This window comes from Blennius ocellaris, assembly GCF_963422515.1.
Source record: "Blennius ocellaris genome assembly, chromosome: 6".
Lineage (NCBI taxonomy): Eukaryota > Metazoa > Chordata > Actinopteri > Blenniiformes > Blenniidae > Blennius > Blennius ocellaris.
In genome coordinates, this window is record NC_137655.1 from 8,262,940 (window position 1) to 8,280,390 (window position 17,451).

The 17,451-nt window shown below is 41.4% G+C and overlaps 1 protein-coding gene across 2 annotated transcripts in view; it reads left to right on the plus strand.

Moving 5' to 3' along the window:
- hdac4 (histone deacetylase 4) overlaps window positions 1–17,451 on the plus strand; it is a 90,925-nt gene that overhangs the window by 61,076 nt on the left and 12,398 nt on the right. For both annotated transcript variants that reach the window (XM_080497653.1, XM_080497652.1), the window contains exons 17-22: window positions 1,479–1,586; window positions 5,531–5,586; window positions 5,734–5,821; window positions 7,556–7,675; window positions 7,756–7,853; window positions 16,775–16,893. In XM_080497653.1, the coding sequence (XP_080353779.1) occupies window positions 1,479–1,586; window positions 5,531–5,586; window positions 5,734–5,821; window positions 7,556–7,675; window positions 7,756–7,853; window positions 16,775–16,893 (589 nt within the window). The remainder of the gene's footprint in view (window positions 1–1,478; window positions 1,587–5,530; window positions 5,587–5,733; window positions 5,822–7,555; window positions 7,676–7,755; window positions 7,854–16,774; window positions 16,894–17,451) is intronic.

The window sequence follows — 17,451 nt, forward strand, 5'->3', positions numbered from 1 at the left end:
GTAATATATAATCACTTTTATTAATAAAAATCAATATTTAGCTTTAATCAGGCTTGACTACTGAATTGTTCCCTTGCTGTCTGAGTGCACACAAATGCATAAACCTGAACACAATCAAATCTTTTTTTCCCACAATATAAGGTAGAAAGAAACACTCCCACTTTTGTATTTTTTTCCCCAATTAGTCACAGTGGAATAATTGTATCAATTAAGGAAGAGTTTATGTTTTAATCATGTTACAATGCAAAGTTTAAAAATCAAAATTCAGCATTTCAGTACTATACACTTCTAGCCAGTATACAGTCATTGCTTCTGAGCCTGGCAAAGGACTTTAACAGATCTTCAACATATTTTTGAGGCATTTATCCCACCCGCAGGAAAATAGTCTAGAAATGGTGTAGATTTCAAATAAATATTTTTTTAAACAGAACTGAACGTCCCAACAAATCTGGCCTGGGGAATTATCATTTCGGGGAAAATGTAGTGTCCAACAAACATTTATTCACTGGATCTGCAGGTAGCAGTTTTCTTTCACCAGGACAGAAAGTCTTTTCTTGTGAACACATCTTGTGCAAACTGAAAATAATTGGTTAAAACAGTGTCATGATGACCCACAGATGGGTCGAGAACGATTACATGTGGGGTTCAATAGACTAGCCTGGATGGAAAGATGACTGAACAGATGCCATGATTAATTATATTTTTGTTCTAAAACAATCATTTTAAATGGAGTGGAAAAACTGAAATAAACATCTAAAAAAAAAAACTAACTGAATGCATACTACTATAAATCCCAAAAGAAAAACATTAAATGGTCCAACGATTATGTTCTGTACATGTAATGATTTCAATTAATACTCCCCTGGATCACCGGAGTGGGTGGTGCCGCACACACACACACACACACACACACACACACACACACACACATACACACACACACACACATACACACACACACACACACACACACACACACACACACACACACACACACACACACACACACACACACACACACACACACACACACACACACACACACACACACACACACACGGCTTGTAACAATCAGCATTGCTTAATACAGGATTAAATGTTCAAGGTTTAAAAAAGACAGTCTTTGTAGTTACTTGGCTGTGAACGTCTGCTCTCGTACTCTGTGTGATTAATTGTCTAAATATGTGTTCCTGTCTCATATTTTTTTCGTTTTCATTCCCCATTGTTTTCCCAAACACATATTTCGGCCTCTCCCCACACTGTCGCTTCTTCACCCGGAGCAGTCGCGCCTCTGGAGCGCCGCTTTGATCTGGTGAAATAACACGAGCTGAGCGATTTCAAATGCAGCTTTACGACTTCTGTCTCGCTGACGTGTTGCGAATGATGGCAGTCGTATGTCCCCAAAAGCCATATGAACTTGTGTTTTTGCCTCTATTTGAAACATGTGACATCGCGGTCCTCTCTCTGTGTGTTGGCAGGTGGACAGCGACACCATTTGGAACGAGGTCCATTCGTCCAGTGCGGCTCGTCTGGCCGTGGGCTCGGTGGTGGAGCTGGTTTTCAAAGTAGCGTCAGGAGAGCTGAAGGTGGGTTCGAACAGAAGGGCATCACGGTGGTATAGTGGTTCACACAGTCACTGAGAAAATCTGGGGAGATTTTCTGAGCGGTGTTTGCATGTTCTTCCTGTCCAAAAGTATTAAAGTGGGTTTGAAGCTGTATATATGGAATGATTTAAGGCAGGGGTGTCAAACATGAGGCCTGTGGGTCAAAACTTGCCTGTAAGAGACTCTAATCCAGCCAAACTGCCAAGAAATTGAAAATTGTCGGTAAACGATCGACTTTTTACCAGAGTTTTCTCCAAACACAGCCTGAGCTGAAATATCGGTGATGCGGCAATGAAAACTATAAAACAACTGTTAAAGGGAATCAGTTTTAGACATTTCAATGTATTGAGCACCAGAAAGTATCATTGAATTTGGCTATTTGTTGAAATTGTGGTATATTTTTGGTGCCGATTTTCAAAACTTTTACTCCACGCCACAAAAAAGGAAAACTTTAAAGTTTAAATTTAAAGGTTATTATGGCACTATTTTACCAGTCTGGCCCACTCAAGATGCAAGTGAGCTGTATGTGGCCCCTGACCTAATGAGTTTGTATTGTCCATGTGCTTTTATGGGTGCATTTATAGACTTCAAATGAAACATAAAAATGCGGACATAAACTCAAATGTTTGAGGGGATTATTTCAAGTCTTGCTTTCTTCCATTCTCAACTCGAATTCCGAACACATATCGTATGTTTGTTAAATTTGTTTGATATCATTTATTTGTTTTTGATTCTCAGTCCAGATGTCAGTTGCTGCTTGTAAACGAAACGAATAACAGGGAAAAACACAATGTATGTTTTTAAAAACATCAATAATCCTTGCACGTGGGCAAGCATGTGAGCATCCACCTCTCTTCCACTCCACACTATGATTTTAATGTGCAATCCATCCACACCTCCAGAAAAGAGAACCCTCCTTCCCAGAACCATCATTAGCACCCTGCAGACAGACAGACAGACAGCCCCTCCCCTCCTCGCCACGCCCCCCCCCCCAGCCAGCCTTCATGTGTCTGTGGTAGTGGCTGCTTACTGTTTGAACCCAGCGGGGAGCCCCCGGTGCACAGGCCCTGCAAACACCAGCCGGCCCCGCTAACAGGCCTCTTTTATTAGTATTACACCAAAGCCACCTGCAGAGCAGCCGTAGCACTCAGCGTTAGCTTAGCACCAGCATACCACAGACTAATGACATTCCTCCGAGAGAGACAGTAGCGCACCGCGCTAATGCCCACATGGTTTCTGGCTTTGGTTGCTTGCTCTCAGCCCCTTTTTATGTGGGCATGATTTGGTCTTTAATGTACGTGCCTTCTGCACGATTGGCAATATCGCGGCTTCAAATGAAAACCAAATGTAGAGTTTTAATATGAGCTCACCAGCCCTTTGGGCCACTTTTCTGTGATATGTAAATCTGTAATCGTAACCGCTATATACGAGTGGATATACTGGTTAAACCCAGCTGAAGCCTACTGGTACCACTGAATGTGGATTGAGTTATGAAGGTTTACAACTGGTCTCATGTATGAGATTTTATAGGCATGAAAATTACTGTCTGGTCCAAGAATATTTGGACACAATTTTCAGCAGTTTGACTTTGTAGGCAGCCACAATGCATTTGAAATAAAACACTCAACATTTGTTATAAGTGCAGACTTTCTGCTGCTTGAGATTTTGGTGGTACATGCATCCAAATAACACAGGGCTGTCAAACTCGCTTCACGTACAGTGTAATTTTAATCTCAAGTGAGCTGGACCAGTAAATAATAGAGTTAGAATATATAAATAACTCCAACTCTAAATCTTACGCTTTGTTTTAGTGCAACAAAGCATTAAGAAGTTCACATTTGATGAACCATCCTTTTTACAAAACATGACAAATATGAAATTTGAATAATAGAACTGCAATTTCAACAACATTCCGTTTACCATAATTGTTCAACGGTTTCACACATCAACTAAACATGCGCATGCAAAAGTGTACAAATGACCATAGACACACGCTCTCACACCTCACATCCTTTACACGCATGCAGATGGTCCTCTGAGGATCTACCACAGCCAAGTGACCAAATTCCACCTGTACCAACAACCCTCTGAACTCCACAGAAGGCCATAAATCCACTCCAGTCTCACATACTCTCTGTGCCTCCACCTGCAGCCCTCTATGCTTTTCCTCACGTCTGCTTCGATTTAATTGTTACTTTTCCCCGATGTGAAGACAAGTGCACGCCTCCTTCGTGTCTCCTGGACTTTTACGTTGGGACGGTGTCATGAGGAGTTCTTCAACTGAGGCACTTGTCCCTGTAGTAACCATCCGGCTGGTTGCTAATCCACAGCAGCTGACTCAACATCATTAGCCCGGCTCGCCTCGCTCCACATCAGGCCAAACATTTATCTAATGTCCCCGCAGTGGGAACCTCCAGAAATAGCCGCTTGGAGGACTGCCTCAACAGAATTCCCCTTAAATGACCCACTGTGAGCATCTGCTTCCGTGTGTGCGAGTCTTTAAAGAAGTGTGGTGACGTTATATTCAGAGATAGCTGTGACGGGTGACATGGTGGATCAAGGTGACGTCGTATATCCATCCAGAAATCCTCCACCTCGGCTTTAACCAACTTCGGGGTCACACGAAGTGGTAAAAATCAGGGCACGTCATCACTGAGGCCACATCCGCATGTGCCAAAACCATCTTTTGTCACGTCACGTCACAATGAACGCGGCTTAACACGAGGCTTATGGGCATGTAGTACATAGGCCAGGCCTTTCGGGGCACTGTGACTCACCAAACACACCAAAAACGCAAAAGAAGACGGAGCACATAGAAATTTAGAAGTAGACTCCTGCACAGTGACTTCTATATACAATATCGATAGAGTTCTATAGGTCTATGGCCCTGCTCCTCCTGCTGCCAGCATCAGTAGCTTCTGCAGCTCAACTGGAGCTTGTGGTCCACTATTGTTGTGATTCTAAGACGACATCGCAGACCGCCAAGGTCGGGTGATGACATCATCGTTTTTCCACAAATGATCATCTTTGCCGTCCACACCTCACAGTCAAGCTGGGTTATAGAATTTCCCCACTCTGGAACCCGTATTCAAAAAAACGCTTCTAAAACGCCACCTCGTATGGACGATCGGCCCAAAATGGCTCATTACGTGAACTGGCGTTGTCGTGTGCACAGCCCCTGAGTCACATCATCATCTTCCAATGAGGCGAGGAAACATCATCACTGGGATAGTCTGGACCAGGAACACTTCAGCACCTGCCTCACTGAGTTCGGTCAGAGTGGGAAACAAGGTTAAGACAGTTAGAGAGCAGGATATTTTCCAACAGGAGATTTAGAGTCGTTGGTTACACCAGTGAATTTGGAGACTGAAGCCACAGTACCTGGAGAAAACCAACAACACATGTGCATACAGCATCAAACTGGGAACTTTTCTTTTCAATTCCCATCCATCTTCTTTGCTTCTTTATCCAACTTAAGGTTGCAGCATTCTGGAGCCAATCCAAGCTTACAATGAGTGACTGGCCCAGCACACCCTTGACTCCAGTCCATCACAGCAACACATTCGCAATGTCACACATCCAGAGGCAGCAACTCATAGGAGGAAGTGTCCAGAGAAACCTCTTGCATACATAAAAGAACATGCAAACTGTTCACAGGAAGGCCCAGAGCCCAAACTCAACCTGGTTTCTTCTGCTGGGAGACGAGAGCGTTAATCATTGTCTGGCGTTCCATGTGTTTGGTGCTCTACATGATAAAAGTTGGTGTATTAGTTAATGATCTTAACACAGTGCATCAAGATGGTGAATGATGTCTCCATATTTTGATCGTTTTGCGCAATCAAAAAGAAAAAATCCTCATTAGAAGAATAAAGTTTATGCTCGGATGGATTACGTGAATGAACCGTTTGTTTTTTTTCCTCTTACAGAATGGTTTCGCTGTGGTCCGACCACCAGGACACCACGCTGAGGAGAGCACGCCAATGTGAGTGAATTAGCAATTTTGACGAAGAAAAAAAACAAACCCACAGTTCATCTCTTATATGCTGCCTTTGCTTCCCTACATTTTTTTGCATTGAAAATCATGTGATTTCAGGCTTTTCAAGTCAATATCTTCTCTCTCATTTCTCAGGGGCTTCTGCTACTTCAACTCGGTCGCCATCGCAGCCAAACTTCTGCAGCAGAGACTCAACGTCAGCAAAATCCTTATCGTGGACTGGGTGAGTTCAACTGGCAACCTGAATTACTTATTCAGTTTCTTATTATGTAATATTCACTTTTGTAGGAGTCTTCATGTGCCTCTTCATCTCTCTTTTTTTTTTATATAGTAATAGAAGTTGTATTTCCTCTCTAATCAACCAGTAATTATGATTCAGTATGTGGATATTTTTCCCAGATGTCATTATCCGGAAGAAATCACTTTGGTGTTATTAGATTTATTTCGCCAGACTTTGTAACATGAACAGCTCAAAAAAAAAAAGAATAAAGTGGCTTCTCCCATGCTTATAGCCAGAGGAAGATATTTCAGCATCTTATCTTTTATCTGTTTGGAGATTCTTTGCAGCCTCCAGAGGAAAATCCTGACTTATCGGTGATCCCTGATCCCTCTTTTCGTCACACTTTTTGGCCCCTCTCAGTAAAATATATCCATGTACGTCCAGACCACGGCCCGTGCTTTCATGTTCTCTCCTGTTTAAAGAAAATTCAGCTTCGCAAACTCGTTTAATAACAGCTGAGCAGTAGAAAATGGATTCATATTAAATTTTCAGCTCATTTTCCTCCGGCGGAAAATCTTTTAATGTTCTCTCAGTTTTGAATTCACATGAAGAAGAAAAAAATCGATTTGATTGTCAAGCTTCAAAGCAAGTCTTAAGCCACTATTTCGCTTGGCTGCAACAAATTGTGAAGTTAGGAGGAAGTTTCCAGAATACCTCCACATATCTGCCAGGGTTTGCAAACTTTCTTGGAGGGTTTCCCTATAATTTTGAACACAGGACTTTTTTTCCAGCATTATAGTACTGGAGATTTCTCAAACCATTTTCAGCTGAGAGAGTTGGAGAAAAGTGAAGCTTCACCATCAGTCTACTCTTTCTCCAGTTTACATTTAATACATTAATTCAGCAGCTCCTTCTCTTCTTTTATGAGCTGCATTTTACCTGATGTCAGAGAGCAAACAAATTTCTGGACTAACAGAAGAGTAGATGTTTTTGTTCTCAAGATTGTTGCAAGACATCTGTGCAGATAGTGCATCAAGGAAATTTTGTCGTTTAATCTGGTGATTGTCATGCATATGATAAATGGATATCATGACTTAGTTTGAGTTTTGACATTCTTCCAAATTTGAACAATGTTCATTAAAAATAATCTCTGGTTGCCCTGCTTTGTAAAATCAAAGCTTAAATTGTCATTAGTGGCTGAACTTTTCACCTTGTCTTTGTTTTTTGGGGTCAGAAACTATCGTCTCAATCTGGGTTTTTTTTTTTTTTTTCTTCCAAAGAGACGCAAAGTAATTTCTGCGTAGGTAGGGCAAAGCCTTTGTCGTGTCCATGTCCAGGAGCGGTGCTCTTCTCCAGCATCCCCGCCTGGTCACGGCCATTCCCCAAAGCCTTTGAAGTGCCCTTTTTTCATTTCCTCTGCCGTCTGTCGCAGGGGAACAGGCTCATTGTCATGCCACTGGTCCTCAGGGCTGCCGGGGACATTTTGTGGATCAGTGTATTAAAGCATTCTTGGGTTATAGAAAAATGAGGTCATTTAATTAATGTCACGTTGCTGGCAAACAATGCGCGGCTATTGAAGTGTTTTATTGGATCCTTCTGACCGTCGCATAGACGGTGACAGTCTCGTTGAAAGAAGGCAGCTTTTCATATTTTAATCCATTCGAAGGAATTAATTGAAAAAATATTGTTATTTGCTGATCAATGACACATTTTGCTGGAATCTCTTGTTGTTTGTAGGATGTTCACCACGGTAACGGCACCCAGCAGGCCTTCTATGCCGACCCCAGCGTGCTTTACTTGTCTCTGCATCGCTACGATGACGGGAACTTCTTCCCTGGCAGCGGAGCGCCCGATGAGGTGGGAAAACCACCTCTCTGTTTACATCCTCCTTTGTTTTCTGTGTGTTAAATTAGCCTTTTTGTGTGTGTGCGTCGCAGGTGGGCAGCGGAGCAGCCGCGGGCTTCAATGTGAACATGGCCTTTGCCGGAGGACTAGAGCCTCCTATGGGTGACGTAGAGTACCTCGCTGCTTTCAGGTAAGACGATGATTTCACAGAGGTCAGAGTTCACACGGCAAGTTCATGATTCATTTACATGAAATGGGGAAAAGTTCCAACTTCTGAAAAATTGCACCTTCCTACTGGGAAAATTTCAAGAGCTACCGACATCGAACATGATGCGTCATTCATCACACATGAGGAAATTCACTTATCATAGCAGCTCCACTGCACAAACAAGTTCCAACTGACTGAGAGTCACTCACAATCATATTTACAGCCAATTTAGAGCGATATATTTAAATTTGAATTTTTTTTTTTTTTTTTTATGATTTCCATTGGGAATGAGAAGTTAGATGTATTTTTTTCTTGTCACATGAGCTTTCTCAGGTGAGAATTTCCAAACTGTAAGTTTTTGGAGTATACGTCTTAATAAATGCATAATTACATGCATGTCTGGAGAATTAAAGGGTTTCCAAAGAACTGAAGAGGTTTGAGTTTGCACCCTACAATATCACAAATTCAGCCCTAAATCTGTAGGGCCTGATTTTTTTTATTTTATTTTTTTATTGGATCCACCTATGGAGCTATAAATAACCTCATACACGCACACACACCTTGCACAGAGTCATGGACGTGACACAGACACGTACTTGTCTCGTACACATTTTTGCTTCATACAGCCGGGATGGACGCAGGTCTGGAGTCGTTCCAGAGCCCTTTGAAGATGACTCGGTGGGTTTTAGCCGCAGGTCCATCTGGCCGCACCCGGCACATCAAACCGACAGGCCACTGTCTTCTGGCAGCTTTCGGCACGCTATCCCCCGGAAGCACACCTTAGCCAGCTAATGCACCCCAGAACTCTGCTTATTCTCCCTCTCCCTCAGTCCCCCCCCCCCCCCCCCCCACGTCTTATTCTAACCTTTCAACCCTTTTTTGTCCATGTGGGCTGATGACAACCACGTAAAATATATTACACCCCTCATAGTGTTCAGACTCAGCAGGTGCTGCAGTGTGCTGTTCAAAAGCTTGGATTGATTTCCAGTGTGTTGATACAAAAAAACCGGAATATTCTTTAAAGATTTTGAAATGATCAAATAGCATTTTGAATCAACAGTTGGAATGGGTATTATTCAGAAATGTAAGTATTTCCTGCAGTTTCAACACTAACCTCTCACTGCAGCGTCACTGATCTATTATTACGGTTAATGGCATTGTGGTAAATCTGCTACCCTTAAAAATACAACACAGTGGGCAGTAAATAAAAAGCGGTTACTTTATTGCAAACTCTCCATTCGGTCTCTTCGTTTTTAGTCCTTGCAATTTCACCTTGCAGACCCACAGTTTGGAAACGTTGCATTGTCATTAAACCCCCACTGAAACGTACATTGTGACAATAGGACGCGATGCAGTGTGTATGTGTGTGGGCTGGGTTTAGTGTGGTTTGTTTCCCTCAGCCAGCCTTTTTAACAAGGTTCAAACTCTGCAAACTTTTCTAAAAGTTTGCAGAACTGTCTGGGTCTTGTCAGTGCAATGTATGTAACCTCCCATGTGAGACTTGATTTAGAGTGTGCCATCACTTCCATCACCGAGCAGCTTTTAACAGACCGCAACCAAACAGAAATTTACAAGAGCAAAAACAGGTGCACCTCCATATTAATATGCAAGCATAAGATTTTGCTTTCAAAATTAAATCAGCAGTGCCCGATGGTCAAAAGTGGACATGTCTTTTGAAATAGTGCTGCACTTTTTGTACAAAAGCCTTAAAAATTATACGTACACTTGTCTTTCTTTGCTGCTTGAAAATGTATTGACAAAAAATGATCAAGCTTAAGCTGACAGCATCATCTGGAACCACTTACCCAAATACAGTAGTTTTGGTATGTTGATTGTGCCTTCATGCATCTCAAGCAAACATGCATGTGGTGGCCTCTGTGTGTGTGTGTGTGTGTGTGTGTTTAAGAATCGGGCTCCTTCATTAAAGGAGAATACCAAAGATATGAAGCGATGGAGAGAATTCGATGCAGGCGCATTGCAATTATGCATTGCACTGCATTGCAAATTGCATTGCATTTATTCCCAAAGGATCAAATATTACCTGCACATATTTCTGGGCCTCACAGGACGCGTGCATATCTTACACACAAATTTTCATTTGTGTCTTGTCTGTACACATGTGAAGTGACAGATCCATAATGCTGCTTACTGGTGTTTATTTTCAATACATGGCGCACAGTGACTTGGCTCATCTGTGCATGAGGGAGCAACAGATGTGCAAAGTCCTCTCAGAAACACCTTTAATATCATTGTGCGTGCGCATGTCACCTGACGCACAAAGACCCTCTGTTTGGTTGGTTCTGTCTGTGTGTCGTGGTCTTCTCCTCGCTCCCCCTCTGTGATTTCGGGGAGGGGATGCATGCGTCTGCAGCCGGCACCTTCCCATTTCTCCGCTGGCCTGTGCCACGTTGCATTTGCAGGGGCTCAAGTCTGAGTCTCCAGAAAGCACAGAGAAAAAAGATAAGAAAATTGGCCCTAATGAAAACCAGAAGCGCCGTCTCTCCTCTCTCTCTCTTTCTCTCGCTCTCGCTCTCTCTCTCTCTCACCCCCCCACCTCCCCCACACACCCTCAGCCCCCTCTTTGCCATGAACTTGGAAAGACGAGAGAGGAGGAGAATTAAATTTAATTCAAACCAGCTACCCGCAGCACCAGATGACAGGGCTTTGATGTGTAAGTGTGCGTGTGCGAGTCTCTCTCTCTCTCGCTCTCTCTCGCTCTCTCTCTCTCTCTCTCTCTCTCTCTCTCTCTCTCTCTCTCTCTCTCTCTCTCTCTCTCTCTCTCTCTCTCTCTCTCTCTCTCTCTCTCTCTCTCTCTCTCTCTCTCTCTCTCTCTCTCTCTCTCTCTCTCTCTCTCTCTCTCTCTCTCTCTCTCTCTCTCTCTCTCTCTCTCTCTCTCTCTCTCTCTCTCTCTCTCTCTCTCTCCTCTCTCTCTCTCTCTCTCTCTCTACTTTTTTATGAACGAAGGGGGAAAGCCTTCAAGCACTGCAATTTAACCTGTTATATGCTGGTGTTGTTGGAAAAAAAGCTCCCTCTAAAGGACAAAGTCCATATTCTCCTTCAAAATGTGTCCTGTCCCTTTTTAATGGTGCCGTGTGTAATATATTTTAATTTAATTTAAAAAAATAAGCTAAACCAACAGTCATAATGTCAATCCATTGATTTTTTTTTGTGTGTTGCTGTAAATATGGATACATAAGTGAGCAAACTAACCGATAGAATTATCAGTAATTCAACATTTTGTGTATGAGCATTAATTTACAGTTACATTTAGTGAAGAGTTAATATCCTATTTGTCATTTTCCCATTTTGCAAGAAAGCTCATCCTTCAGGCCACTTCACACTCCCTTGGAGGCCAATTTTGGCCAATGGATCACACATTCAATAGCCAAGTCTGTCCTTGGTAAGGTTGGCTATGTATGTTTTCTTTAAAGTGATCAATAAAGATATGTTGATAATGGTGGATTTTGTTTTAGAGTTTGTCATTCAAAAAATCATGAGAGATCTTCACAAAACCATCATTATTTTGTCAAAAGATAATAAACCCTGGAGTGGACTAAAGGCAAAAGTCAAGAGCTGACGAATTGCAAAGTCAAGTGATTCCACAACGATGAGTAGCCCCATGAGAGGAAGTTTTCCTTGGCTCTGAAGACTACCACTGACCTGCTGTGGGTTTAGTACATTGGTGTGCACTTAAAATCAGATTTAGAGCCAACAACTGAAAGACCTCTCTGGGACCTAAAGTGGAGAAATAGTCTGAATTGAAGGGGAAAAAATCCCTTTATGGGATTCAGTTCAAATTCCAAAGTAGGACTTTAAGAGAAGATGAAGGTATGTATAAGAGAAGAGATTTTACAACTCAACTAGATTTGAGTTCTACGATATTTATCGGAGCACTGTGAAGCTGTCTTCCCGCCTGTTGAGTGTCGCCCTGATCTAAATCATCGTTCACTTCATGTCCACTCAGTGTTGACATTAGAACAAATGCATGCTAATCACAAGTTTGTCATCATCACGATATCAACATCCATGAGATGGATGCTCTGAGTAAGGTCTTTCCATGCATTGTACATTCACAGTCTGCAAATATAAAATGAATCTTAAAAGAAAAGTGCAATTAATTGAGGATAATTTACAAAAAATGTACAATTCACTGGTCAAAACTATGGGCAAGTGAAAGAGCACTGTGATTTGGAAGGATAGATCATAACACAAAGACAAACATCTAAATATTTGTACTTATTATAAATAATATTGTTGTTATGATAGGCAACATGATGGTGTCATATGGTTACCTGACATTACAAAGTCTTATTGCTTATATGTTGTATACTGTGCAACGCCACTTTAATGATAATGCTGTGAGCTGGACATATTTAACGAATTCTTTTAAAATATTGCAAGAATTTCTCTGGAGTAAACACTTTGACAAAAGCAGTCTGCAAACAAACAGCACTGATGAATCGATCACAGCAGAGCCTGATTTGCTCAAATAAACATCAGGGCAAAGAACACAAGCTAAAAACTAAAGAAACACCCGCGTTTCAGAAAGTTGTGTTTTGCTCCGTTTACACAGATGAGATGTTTTTCAAAAAGTTCCACTTCATTGCTTCAACGTAAACATATACCTAAAACACAACAAAAGATTTCCCTTTGCATTTAAAAACTTTACATAAAGTTAACTTTAGTAGTGGATTTTTACCAACTAAAAAGTCTCCAACAACATGTAAAATGTAAACAATTCAAAATCGTGGCAATAACTTCTTCTCTATGCTTATAACGATGATACCATTAAACTCTAGTGTTTTGAAACTTCTGAAGTCTGCAACATCCTTCATTCTGGTACATTTAATGCTCTTTGTCTATGTTGTGTTCAGACTTCCATCAGACTTTAATTGAACCAAACCAGAGTACCTTTACAATTGTGTGGTATTTATTAGGGTGCGGATAGAAAGCTTGGTACTTTTGTAATCGTACCAGCGTTTCCTATACATACCCACTGGTTGCCCAGAAATTTAAAAAAAATTGTCAAATGTTTCCTTTAAAACCAAAGACTATTTTTATTTATTCACAGTACATTGAAAGCGTGTCGAGAAGCAGCAGGTCTGCAGGACAGCAACCTTTTCTCAGGATGTTCTTGTAGCTCACAACTCTGTCGTAAACTCACCCTTCCCTCAATTAGCAAGAATATCTTTTTAGTCCTTGCATTCATGGCTGGTGACTCACTCGCAATTAATGTTCCTGAAAAACCACTCGCTTCCTCCCGAGTCCATCTGCTAATTGATCACTATGGCTTTTCTTGTCCTTTAAATGTCAGCGCATTACTCCGGGGGAGGAGTTGGTCCTGATGGCATCAGCAATTTTTCTGCACGTTTCTGCACGTGTTCAAGGTTAGAGGAGTTGGGGGGAGGTGGTAGGAACTAGTAGTGGGTGAAGTATACTCAGTGGTCAAGAGTGTGGTCTTTTGCTGTGAGGTCAAATAGGACATAGGATAATATGCAAAGTTAATTTATCTGGGAGTTTCCTCTGATTACCATGTTTGTTGGGGACTTCTGTCTGCCATTAAAAGGTAAACCAAATGATTTGGACGATTTATTATTACCACCGTTTCACTACCCAAAGGTCATTGTTCTCGTGCTGTTCGTCTACTCGGTTATAGCTCCATTCTCATTCTCTACAGTCTTTTTTTGTTTTTTACTTGCAGGCTGCATCTCTGTCTTTCTCTCTTTCATCTCCTTTGCAATGACGTCTTCTTCTGAAACTTTGCCAGATGCATGCAATCGCACAGTGACGCACACACTCCATGTATCTCTGCTGTCTGGGACTCCCAGAAAAAACCTCACAACGCTACCTCTTGCCTCTCCCTCAGACAGCTGTGTGTATGTAGGAGTGTTGTGTTGTGGCAGTGGAGGTGGGGTGTGCGCTGCTTGGGGATGTAATTTGGCGGTGAGCAATAGATGGAAAACCCTGTGGCCTACGGAGTTCGGGGCACGCTGCTCACCCGCAGCCGGCAAACCAGCGCCGTGTTCTTGAGGTCAGAAAAGTACAGGGGACCTACAACAGCACCCTGTGGTACTCCCAGCTCTCACAGGGCTCACCAAAACACCACTCGCCCAAATATTTTGGGGTCCAAAAACGGAATCTTAGCCAAAAGCCCGGGGTTTCACAGTGAATCAGAGCGAGGCACTTGTTTTGCCATCTGGAAAGTCCAGCTATTTATGAACTGAGCGCGACATCCTAAATTATTCCAAACCAAAATGCTAGGACACATGATACTTTTCTACAAAGTCAACTCAGTTTGTAGTGTGCTGCTCCTGAAATTATCGACTTAAATGGTGATTGATTATTGTGGGGTTTCTATTTTATAGGCGCTTATACACATCCTAAAAATTTGGTGGAGAGCCCTTGTCCCAAGTGGAGGAGTTCAAGTATCTCGGGGTCTTGTTCATGAGTGGGGGGAAGATGGAGTGGGAGATCAACAGGCGGAGGGGTGCAGTGTCTGTAAAAACCTGCTTGGTGATCAGTGAATTATATGAAGAGCAATATGTAGTAGAATCAATAATATTCATTTTAACTTCTAGGTTGTTATTATTATTATTAGTAATGTACTAAAATATTGGCGTTGTTACTGGCTGCTGCCTTCATAACTTCATTGGAACACTTCCTGTTAAAACTAAGTTGAAATAAAATTGAACTGTAATATTAAACGGATAAAGCAAAAGTCACAGAGCCTGAAGTGTCAGAATGTGATTTCCAATAGTCAATGTAGTGAATTCTATTACATTTTTGCTATGAAGCTCAAGATTTTTGGATTTGATATTCAATTCTGTTTGCGTGAACTTGCCCTACTCACAGGTCGTCAAAAGGAGGATTGGACACACAGTAACTGATTAAAACGATTAAGAAAATACTGCAGACATGGGAAACTGCTTTTTTAATTCAAAGCTCCTGCTTATTGTTGCAGTGTTTTTCTCAAAGTAAATGTTTTGGAAAAATGGTTGCGCACCACTGGTCTCTGATTTAATCTGTCCAGTATGACTGTGAATGTGTTACTTGTTGATTCCCTATCATTTTATCAGTCTGGTCAAAAAACATCCTGTTAGTAATTCTTTTTTTTTTCCCCAACATGTGTGTATATTACCTGGTATGTGATTTGATGTATTCAGTGAAAGAAAGGGGCCTTATTGATTTAAACTAGTTTAATCTACTGGTTATATGCCAAACTCTCTTAAACGTGAACACACATCCTGTGTGTCTTGTTTTTTTCTCTGCCGTCAATAAGGGCGATCGTTTAAACTTGAGTAGATTTTCCAACCGCAGCTCACAGTGAATCATTACACAGGATCCCACGGCTCATGTGGTTCCTCTGCGTGACATATTATTGCTCCCAAGCTCTATCTGTTTGGTTGTGTGTCAGTTGTAGATTGTAAACAAACCATTCCCATCTGACAGCGTTAGAAATATCCTCAAACTTTACACGTCTCATTATGTTTCCCTTTCTGGAATTATCGGTGTGCCGGCACACGTGTGTGTTCCATCCTAATTTCCTATCTTTCCACTTCAAAAGCTGCATGTAGTAGTTTGCCACGCCAAACACAGAGTACATACAAACTCATGAGGTGGATGTTTGCTTTGAAATCCATGAAAGGAAGTGAAAGCCATAAAATAATTCCAAAATACAGCAGAAGATGCAGAGTGAAAATATGACATGGAGCGTCATCAGATGGGTATAAACTCAACATCACATGGACAGTAGTGGCAGATAGTAATGTTTTCTTTACGCATCTTTAATCCATCTTTCATCAAACATAGGTGAATGGGTTCATGAAGCAGTTAGTTTTTCAACACAAACTTCGTAATTTCATCAGGTTGGTTTTTTTCTTCTTTACCCCTGAAAATGTGTAGAATTTACATCTACTTTGGCCTTCAGTGTCCTCAGTGGTTCATTTGAGGAATCTCTTGTATATTCAGCTGTGAGATCCTCATCTTTTGATTCAGTTATATGTATTGGAATTGTGGTTTTGAAAAAATAACGAACTGTTTATATTCACATGGGATAGCTTCCAATATTGGTTTTATTAAATCTTGAAAGCTTTGCTCATCAAGCTCTGCGGTTTAAACTGTACTTAGAGTAAATTACATCTAATGTGTTTTGTGTTGGTAGCCCCTTACATCCTGGCATTCCTTATAAAGAGATGTGAATATTCAAAAATATATCCTATTTAAGCAAGGCTTTCAGGAGAGCTGCTTGAGAATAAAATGGGCCACACATTGTGCATTTGGTGGATTTTTAAGGCCTTTACTATTATGGCTGTCAAACCAAGTCAATGCATGGACTCATGTTCAAGAAAAGTCTCGTTTATGATCCATAATAAAATAAAAATGAAACGATTTTAGATCAGGGGTGTCAAACTATTTCATCTTGATTGGGCTTGAACAGGAAAAAAGTGCTATTCTAATCTTCACATTTAAACTTTAATGTTTTTCTTTGTTGTAGCACAGAGTACACTTGATGAACATGTGTATATTTTCATAAATCCAAACAATTACTACCAAAAATGAAAATGTCAACAAAAAGCCAATTTTAATGAAACCTTCAAATGCAATTGAATGTGTAAACAAAAAAAAAACAGGTTGCTGATCCACTGTATACATGTTGTATTTGATATTTGATCTACTCAATATTGCCCATATATTTTATTTTATCTGCACTTTTTAGTTGAATGTGCTTGATGGCTGTTTTCAGCTCATATACTGTATATTGTAAACTTACCTTTTTGCACCATTCAGTTGAAACTGTCTCACTTTGTTCATGCAGCTCATATAATGACAATGAAGGCATTGAATTCAGTTTTACCAGGAAAGCAATGTTTTGCTGATTTTTATTCTATTTCTGTTTCCTCCAGAACGGTGGTCATGCCTATAGCCAACGAGTTTGCCCCAGACATGGTGCTGGTGTCGTCTGGCTTTGATGCGGTGGACGGACATGCCCCGCCGCTGGGCGGATACAAGCTGACGGCCAAATGTAAGCTCCTGCTACAGCTCCGCGCAATTGTCTGTCGAAGAGCTGCACATTTTACCAATTGTATGCCCTCTATTTCTGAAAGCATGACGCATGCACCTTTTGTTCCCTATAACTTGTGCCTTAGCGTGCCAGCTCAGAGCTTTTCCTGAAAGATTTCACATAAGGCCATGGGTCTTGGTTGTCTCAGGGGGCGTTATGGGTGATTTAGAGGGGACTTAAGGAAGAAGGGACAGGCTAGAATTCCGGCTGGAATAAAGCTTGGTTGAATGCATACATTAGAAGTGCCCTTTCTCCCGAGAGGAAGAACATCAAAGGGTGCGACCAGGACGAAATGCAAAGCCACATTTATTAAAATTAAACCTGGCTCGTATTAAGGCTTGTTTTTTGGCCCCCAGTAAATCCACATTGCTCCGCCATTCTCTTTTCCTCTCTTTAATGCAGTCATCCCTTCCTTCATCCACGCTCCAACCCCTCTCTCCGACTCTTTGCTTTGATCGATATCCAAAAAGGAAGTTGAAGGAAGTTGGAGGCTGAACAGCAGTCCTACCCCCATCTCAT